The sequence below is a fragment of the Limulus polyphemus genome, unplaced genomic scaffold (genome assembly GCF_000517525.1).
Source record: "Limulus polyphemus unplaced genomic scaffold, Limulus_polyphemus-2.1.2 Scaffold1443, whole genome shotgun sequence".
Lineage (NCBI taxonomy): Eukaryota > Metazoa > Arthropoda > Merostomata > Xiphosura > Limulidae > Limulus > Limulus polyphemus.
In genome coordinates, this window is record NW_013667053.1 from 50,621 (window position 1) to 60,774 (window position 10,154).

A 10,154-nucleotide genomic window follows, 5' to 3' on the forward strand; every position below is an offset into this window, starting at 1 on the left:
GGAACTGTCCTTTTCTTCTATTTCTTTGGTCGTTTCTTTTTATAGCATGATAATCCACTTAATTACCCGTCTTTACGATGATCCACTTAATTACTCGTCTTTACGGTGATCCACTTAATTACTCGTCTTTACGGTGATCCACTTAATTACTCGTCTTTACGGTGATCCACTTAATTACTACGATGATCCACTTAATTACTCATCTTTACGGTGATCCACTTAATTACTCGTCTTTACGGTGATCCACTTAATTACTACGATGATCCACTTAATTACTCGTCTTTACGGTGATCCACTTAATTACTACGATGATCCACTTAATTATTACGATGATCCACTTAATTACTCGTCTTTACGGTGATCCACTTAATTACTCGTCTTTATGGTGATCCACTTAATTACTCGTCTATACGGTAATCCACTTAATTACTCGTCTTTACGATGATCCACTTAATTACTCGTCTTTACGATGATCCACTTAATTACTCGTCTTTACGGTGATCCACTTATTTACTCTTATTACAGGTCTTGCTCATGGCTTTGTCACTTACCTTCTTAGTTCTAGCTGTAAGTCCTAGTAATTGCCTCCTTATGTGCTCTTGCATACTATTCTACTTACCTTCTTAGTTCTAGCTGTAAGTCCTGGTAATTGCCTCCTTATGTGCTCTTGCATACTGTTCTACTTACCTTCTTAGTTCTAGCTGTAAGTCCTGGTAATTGCCTCCTTATGTGCTCTCGTATACTGTTCTTTGATGGTGATTACTTCAGTGGAAATTTGTGAGAATGCATTTGAGTCAAATCTGTAAATACAAAGATTATTTACTCCTTGATAAACTCATTTTACATCTTTTGATCATCAGTATTTTCTTCCTCTAGCGTTAATTATGTAACAAGTAGTACGTAGCAGTTATTATTGTCCCCCTCCATCCATTATATGGAGTACTGGTTACTTGTGTCATAACGGTAAACAGTTGTTGTTATTTTCCCTCCCTACATTATATGACCTACTGGTTACTTGGGTCATAACAGTTCATAGCTGTTGTTGTTGTTCCTCACTTCATTAAGTGGCTTACTGGTTACTAGGGTCATAACAGTACATAGCTGTTGTTGTTGTCCCTTCCTCTATTATATGGTCTGTTGGTTACTAGGGTCATAACAATACATAGCTGTTGTTCCTTCCCTTTATTTTCTTGTTGCAGCACTCTTGTACTACCCCTCTCCCCCTTCCGGTACAGCTGATAGCCCTGCTTCCACAGTAGCTATAGGTTCAACCTATTGTTATAATTAGAGATGTGATGCTATTTGTTGTTCCGTAATATTTATCACCGTTGATCTATTAGTAAGTACTTGGAATCTTATCGATGTTATACTAAGAAATTACAGGTCAGAACCCTTGATGTTCTGTAATATAATGTCACTGTTGTATCAGTGAAAATGCTTGGATCCCACCTTTACTACTAAGATATTATAGGCCAGAATGTTGTGTAATCTTCAGCCACTGATTTGTTTAGTGTAAATTCTTGGAATCCCACCGCAATAGTCAAGATATTATAGATCAGAATCTCTGTTGTTCTGTATTATATACAGCTTTACTGATTGGTTAAGTGTTGGGAAACCTGTCGCTGTGTCCCAGACATTAAAGGCTAAAAATACCAATTCACTTATTAACATAAAACTGTTTTATTTAAGATACAAAACACGTAATTTCACATTTTTTACGCCCCCTCCCCCAACAAATCGGACTTACAACGCTAGAAACCGCGTTTCGATACCCCTGGTGGGCAAAGCACAGATAGCCCATTGTGTAGCTTTGTGCTTAATTACAAACAAACAAATCACATTTTTTACTGAGACATGAGTAGTATTGCACTCACACCCGCTAACTGATTATTGTGTTTTTTTTAATCTGTAGACACCACATTTCACACTCCAGCGTTTTATGGCAATTCAGATAGAACTGTGCGTTCCTTTTTAACTCGCACTAAATACACTTAAATAGTTAAGTAAAGCATTTTCACATAGTTTTGGTAGAAAAGTAGGAGAGGTTCCGAAAACTACTTGTTCTGCTTTTAAAATATTGGATACGAGGGTTATGTGCAGGTTGCGTGATAAAATACAAGCACATTATAGCGATACTGACGTACCAGGTGACTATTTATTGTTAAGTGTTAGACGTATGAAAATGACAGCTGTATTTATGATAATATTAATGCCATTTGAGCCGTTTCAGAATAGATAATAGGAATATTATCATTACGTTATATACGTTGTATGTTCAATTAAATACGAAAGTAATATGAATTAAATATTAGAAAGAACTATGTTTTTATTTACACTTCTTTCCAGTTGTATGTAGTAAAAATTTTGTTTATTTAGTTTACAGCGTTCTTTTATTTGACCTAACGATGCCAGATAATCCTAGTTAAAACGTTGTGAATAAAATAACAGTTTGACTGTGTACAACCGATAAAGAACTTGTGTAAATATAAATGTATTTTGCTGCTTACTCCTTTCTTATATGTGAGCTTGAACAGATTTCAATAAGCGATAATGGGTTGCTATTTTTTAAAGATAATTCCTGTCATAAATTAATAACTAGTCTGTGACAAAATAACTTCAGCCCATTTATCGTGTTTGACTCGTAAAAATGTCAGTTTTTCTGAAGCTACGGATTTTGTTTTGTAATATATATTAGTTTATAATGTACTACGATTAATGTCAACAAAGTCATTTTTGACTGTAAATAATTTCTAGCAACTATTTTTTACGCTTTTTTATATAGTGTCTTGTTAGGAGGTACAAAATACAAATGGCTGAGTTTTGATAGATTTATTGGCTTCAAGATTGTAGTTTTTAATTTTTTTTCCTACCATATAGTATTATCAAACCTTTTGAAACTGTTATCGATAGTTATTGAAATGTTAACAATTTACTTTTCAGTGAGTTTGGAAGACTTTCAAATACTCCGAGCCATAGGAAAAGGAAGCTTCGGAAAGGTCAGTGCACATACAGGATAGCCATCAAGTCCTTTGGCCATTTTGTACTGTCATAACTGAGAAACAGTACACTGTATAAAGGTGAGGGGAACATGATTATCAACATATGAAAGATAAGGTGAGCCGATAAAAAGAGATTAACATATGTTGCCACCAGGAGCCAAATCGTAACTATCATTTGCATAACTAATCATATAAAAAGAAATGCTGAATCACTTGAATGCTGGGTAAAAGAATTGTCAGTATGATTGCATAAGAGGGACAGATCTAAACCCAGCAGATCATTGGTTATGATGATGTCATCTAAAGGTTCAGAGTGCTATTTAATCACTATCCATTCTGAGGGATGCAATCTGATGCTAAGCCGCTTACATTCCTCGTGACATTTTATAATTGTCTATTTTCAATATTATTCCTCGACTGGATAATGTAGTTGAGAGTGTGGGAGTGTAGTATATAAACACACTATGTGTCATCTACCTCCTTGTATTGATATGGAAATTTTCAAAAACTTGTTATATGCGAGGGAATGTGGAGTTTCCACTTATTATTTTGGCCAAGAAGGGTGATAAATTTCTTTTGCTCTAGCTACCTATTGTTCTATGTCATTCACCTTTAGTACCCTTTAGTAGTACCTTTTACCGTCTGGCGGGAAAGATAGCTTTAAAGTCACCTAAGGTTATGTAAAGTTAGAACGATATATTTTTCCACTGGCAGTCTAGTGACCTCTAATGGGAATGACCTCTCTTGTATTTCACTGGGGAATGACTAGTCACGTGATTAGCGCTTGGTACTCTGTGTAAGCCTGACGTTACCGATTTAAGTAGCTAACGTAAGAATTATTCAGTCTGGAATACGATCTGGAAGAGATATCTTGAAGCTAGAAATCACAAAGTTAGAATATCTTCAGAACTAGCTCTACATTAAATGCAGCTGTCGTTGTGGCAAGTTAAGTATACATTTTCAGTGTGTTTGTCCTAAATAAAGATTGTTCACTTTATACATTTGTGTTTAGTTTTTTTATTTTTTATTTATCACGACAGCAATAGACAAGAAGTTTAGAAATATTCCGCAGTAAATATTTTGTCAATTCTTCCGGTATTAAGCGGATTTGTCACTTTTAGAAGAAATCAGTGACCTGAAAATGCCACAAAAGGACACAACATACTGAATGTGCAGTATAGAAATACGCACTCATTTGGCACATTTATTAGTTTATTTTTTATTGGCTCATCTTGTTTCCCAATTCTTAACTTTATACATTGTACCATTTCTCAGCTGTGGCACTGCAAAGTGGCCAAATGACTTGATGGCCACTTTGTATTTATGTTCTATATATAAACAAAATTATCAGGTTTTATAAAGGACAAGTGTCAAATGCACAGCAAATGACATTCTAGCTTAATCAACTTTATGAAGTTAATCTGTTCGCTCAAACTAGAATCATTTATAGACTTTTTTTACAGCCACTTTAAAATTGTTTTCGCTTAATGGATCGCATTTTATGAGTTCTTATCTTATGGCTTTGACTTATGCGATACATGTACAAAAAAATAAAGAAACACTCTCGACCTACGCGCGGTTAAACGTAATACTAACGTGCTTAAGTCTACACCCTAAGGTCATAACATAATACAAGGTTACATATATTCTCTGTTGGTTTTGATAGTAAATTATATAGTAATCATTACAGCCAACTTATTTAAACTAATGCATCTTGGAAATTATGAAAATCAATATTTTCTGTTCTTAAGACACAAAATTAAATTGTATAAACTAACAGTGTTTATTTATTACACAATGTCTGTAAATATTTAACGTTACAGAAGAAATTATATTAATTTTGAGTTGTAAAAAATCTTTGAGGATTGCGTCTGTAAGTCTTGATAATTGTTTTAGGTTAAATTCGCAGTCACAAAACAGGAATATGTAAGAAAAACGAACTAGAAAATATCGCCATTTGAAGGAGCAGTGTCGTAGGCTTAACGTTCTGAGTTTTTCAATCACGTTTATCTAAGTCAAAAGTAAAACTACATTTCCATCTCTATGGTAACTATCATAATAAAACAATCATCGACATTGATAAGTAGTTTAAAGCTATTATTCAAGAATTTGAACGTATCTTTTATAATCAGTGTATATATATGAATATTTTGAGTTAGGAAGGACTGTTACTTACGCTTCTCGAAAATGGTTTATTTTCTATGGCTTCACACCACCTATATTATACCAAACAATGTCAAAATGTAGTTCAGATACATGCCGTACATCAGAATTTATTTCGACTGCAGTTGTCACATGACTTGAATATTAAAAATTATTTTAATATAACGTATCAAACCCTGTGTAGTTTGTCACATAATTGTACTGAATGTCGGGTACTTTTTTCAATGCCGCCATCCTACTTTCAAAGTATTTGAATCGAGACTTCAATATTAGGGTGTAACTGAGTGCTTCACGCTACTTTTCATGTCACAAAACAATAGCTATTTATTTCATAATCCAATAACCATTTATTACTACCTAATTATCCAAGATACTTTAATAAGCTATATTTTTAATATTGTAATTTGTTTATCTAGAGGGAGCTGTGTGTTGTAATGTAGAACACGTAGAAAAGTTTAATGGATTTAACGTCAAATTTTGTAGTAAATTCGAAGGTAAATTATATACATATACGAAGCTCAGCGAAGTATCAAGAAGATAGTTGAAGATAGTTAAAAGGAGAGAGACAGTTATCTTTAGCCAGTAGAGTAAATCAGTCAGTGTGTTTTCGTTTCAGTCGTGAAGTGATAAAGTTAAGTATATTTTTTTTTACAATAGTGTAGCATAGCTAGCGTCAGTTGTAATCATAGGCCTACAACAAATTATTAAGCTTGTAAAAACGTTAAGGGAGAAATAAGCTAATTGTTATCGTTTACATAGACTGGACTCTGAACTATTTTCACCAAATAATTCAAAAGAACCCGCCAGTGAAAGAATAATGGATATTTTGGAATGTGCTCTTACTATCTTCATTTTGTAAAGTATTTCTCTAACATAGCTCGTCCTCTACACAAATTACTTGAAAAGCAAAGCAAAATAAATTTTCTTGGACTGCTGATTGTGAATAAGCATTCAAAAACTGAAGAAGGAATAAACCCTTACTCCTGTATTGGCATACCAGCTCCAGAAGATCTACTCAATTTAGATTCAGATGACAATGATTTTTGCAGTACAACAATTTTGTTACGAGTACAACACGGAACGGAACATATGCTTACCAACTATAGCAAAACAGTGAGTGCCACAGAAAGGAAGTATTGTACAACTTGAAAGGAGCTGCTCTGTATTGTTCGAGCACTGAGTAATTTCCATCATTCTCTATATGAAAAAAAAAAATGTTTATGCTCAATAGATCATACAGCATTGAAGTGACTGGTGAAGTTTCGTAATCCAGAAAGCCACATAGCAAGATGGCTCCAGAAACTGCAGGAATACAACTTAACATCACGTATCGTTCTAGACAGAACTATGGAAATGATGACGCATTATCATGAAGATCGCATATTAATGATGAATGTAAACACCGTAAGATGAGAGAAGCATAGGATAGAAAAGACTAACGATCTAAATAACAGCAAAAGGTACTTAGTGAAAGATATGGCATCGACAAATGATGATGAATAACTGGTGTGATCCAACACTCAAGCTGCTCAGTCAAAACATACGAGTTTGAGACAAATTATTCAGATAGTTCAGACAAACAGTCGCTCCACATAACCCCAAGACAAAGATATGTTGAGCCCAGTGGGATTCTTTATGCTTACTAGAGGGATTATCATATGGGAATATACCAGTGGACAGAAACAACAACTACAGATAGTACTTCCATAGTCTCGACATTCTGAATCACTCCGCCATTTTCAAAAACCTTCCAACAACTAGACACTTAGGTGTTAAGAAGACATTAAAGCAAGTAAGAGAACACTTCTACTGGTTTGGGTGCCGTAGGTCTGTGAAGAATTGGTGTAAAACATGTGAACTCTACTGTGAGCAAAAAGGTCCACGAAAAAATAACAACAAAAAACAGCATGGGCAGCTACAGCAGTATTGTATTGAAGCAATACTGGAGAAAGTTGCTGTTGATATGCTTGGTACTCTACCATAGAGTACCAGTGGGAATAGATACATCATGCCTGTGCTGGATTGTTGTATCAAATGGTCCAAATCATACGCTGTTCTTAACAACGAAGTCACTACATATCCCACGATTATTGTAGAGTTACTATATATCGTACAGTTATTGTAGAGTCGCTACATATTCTACAATTATATAGACTCACTACATATCATACAGTTATTGTAGAGTCACTATATATCGTACAGTTATTGTAGAGTCACTACATATCGTACAGTTATTGTAGAGTCGCTACATATTCTACAATTATATAGACTCACTACATATCGTACATTTATTGTAGAGTCACTACTTATCGTACAGTTATTGTAGAGTCACTACATATCTTACAGTTATTGTAGAGTCACTACATATCTTACAGTTATTGTAGAGTCACTACATATCTTTACAGTTATTGTAGAGTCACTACATATCTTACAGTTATTGTAGAGTTACTACATATTTTACAGTTATTGTACAGGCAGTACAGCCACTACATATCCTACAGTTATTGTACAGCCAGTACAGCCACTACATATCATACAGTTATAGAATCATAACATATCGTACAGTTATTGTAGATTCGTTACATATCCTACAGTTATTGTAGATTCGTTACATATCCTACAATTATATAGAGTCACTAAATATCCTACAGTTATTCTAGAGTCACTACTTATCTTACAGTTATTGTAGAGTTACTACATATCCTACAATTACTCCTGTGAAGAAACTCGTCTAAACATTTGGTGTGTCTTTGGGACTTCGCTCATATCAGGGACGGAACTTTGAATCAGACTTGTTTTTGGAAATGTGTCTGGTTTTTTAAGATTAAAATTACCAGGACGACAGCCCTTCATCCATCTTTTGACGGTATAAAGGAGAGATACAAACACACACTGTTATATCAATTAGCCATATATATGGATGATAATCAGAAAATATGGGATGAAGTTCTTCCACTGTTACTGATGAGTTATTGTACACGAAACTACCAGCAACACACCACCATTGCAAAATATTTGGAAGAGAACTTGAAGTTTCATGGCCATTCTATATTTTCCTCCAGAGAATAGCCACTCAGAAGAGTTTTACACATAATATGTAGAAAGATTAAGAAACCTCATCAATGTTTTAAATGCATGATTTTACGTGAGGAAGACTTAAGTCAACTAGCAATAAAATGAAAAGCCACTATGTATTAATGCTGATAAGAATGGATTCCATCGAGGTGCTGAGAGAGGTCATATGCTGTACCGAAAAGAACCATTAATGTGGTTTACAGAATCCAAAAGAATAGGCAATCCAAGTCAAAGGTCATCCATAATGATCAAATATGAAAATTTCAATCTTATAAAACAATAAGTTTAAGGTTCGATGAAATATTATGAGAGCTGCTCTGGTTCATAAGTGATTATAAGCTAATGAAATAGGTCTACTTTGTATATGTGTGTGTGTTTCATGAGATATTACTGATACATAGGGATGTCATATGAATATTACCTTGTAGTGTTATTTATTGCGGCATTATAAAAACATCATATATATATATATATATATATATAATCAGTCAACAAGAAAAATTACGTTGTTAATCTAGATATATGGGAACTAAATTCATAGGAGGCTTAGGTCCTGTTATTCCCAATGTGATTAGTATGCTGTTTGTTATCCTTAAGAATAACTAGTCATAACGATAAAAATGTTTTGTTAAAATAGACCAAAAAACGTGAATGTGAATATTTCAAACGTAAGAGATGACATATTATTGACTGCTGTAAAACTTGTCTGAATTTTGGACCGATAAATTGGTAGTAGAAACCTAGATATTTTTTTTTTCAGTAAATACACTAAGTATGTGACACGATCGTAATGAAGTGAATTGTTTGTGTTTTTCGTTCAATTCAATTCATTTCATAGTTATTGTTGTTAAAAAAAATTGATAAAAGGGCTGGACATTTAGGTGTTTGATTGGTGACTTCAATGACATGTCATTAAATTGTTGATATAAGTATTCTTCTCAGCACAGTCACCTAAAAATGCGCATCTCATTGTGAAACCCAGAACCTGTCTTGTGGACGGTCGATCCTCCCTTGACCGTCGACTTTCATTGAAACCATATTCAAATGTGCACGAGTTATGATTATATAAAAATATAAGTATTCGTTCACTAACAACTCAATGAATCTAACTGACCTGTACAATAATAAGTAAAGTTGTACACTTTTCTTTCCTCTAAATATGCATGCTTTCACATTCCCTCCCGCTCAAAATGTTACGAGTTTATTTTTGCATTTTAAACACAGTTTCTCTCAACATTTCTTTCCGAATTTTCGCGCAACGTTACACAAAGAGCTATTAGCACTTAGTCATAACTGATTTTCAGCTGACAGATTAAGGGAGCTAGTCAACAGCATCCACCACTAGCTCTTGGGCTATTTTTGTCTGACCGAATAATGAGATTTGACCATCGCTTTTGTAGTACATCCCCGACCTAATGTACAGAATGAGTGTTTACAGCAGCAGTTAGCAAACCACGAACCCTCGGATAGACAATCTGAGCACACTGACCAGTAGGCTAAGTCTAGCTAACTCACTGAATACGTGTATACGAGGGCTGCCTGACAGAAATTCTTTCATGGTTCCAAAACGAAGAGCGTATTTAATATACATACAAGATTCATGCCATACAACTTGGCGCCGCGGAATGATTTAAACCAGTAGAACAGTGAAGATAGAAATCTTGCATGTAAATACAGAGCCATTTTCTTTAGCTTACAGATGTACTTCACAGCGAGAAGCTGTATTGACACATTATTGTTTACAGATAGCGAATAAGAACATGTAAAGTTTAGTTGCTACGTTGATCTACATCATTTTACTTGTCGTATCTACTGAAATATCTGGATATAAAAAAAAAAAACATTTCCAACACTCGTAAAGATATGTTTACTGGAGGACGTGCGGTGACATTATTATTAAGAAGTTATTTCGCGACA

The 10,154-nt window shown here is 34.3% G+C and overlaps 1 protein-coding gene across 5 annotated transcripts in view; it reads left to right on the forward strand.

Moving 5' to 3' along the window:
- Positions 1 to 10,154, forward strand: part of LOC106463598 (serine/threonine-protein kinase 32B-like) — a 78,929-nt gene that overhangs the window by 10,237 nt on the left and 58,538 nt on the right. For 4 of the 5 annotated variants that reach the window (XM_022391128.1, XM_013923642.2, XM_022391127.1 and 1 more), the window contains one exon: positions 2,941 to 2,996. The exons of the other annotated variant lie outside the window; for it this stretch is intronic. In XM_022391128.1, the coding sequence (XP_022246836.1) occupies positions 2,941 to 2,996 (56 nt within the window). The remainder of the gene's footprint in view (positions 1 to 2,940; positions 2,997 to 10,154) is intronic. 5 annotated transcript variants of the gene reach the window in all.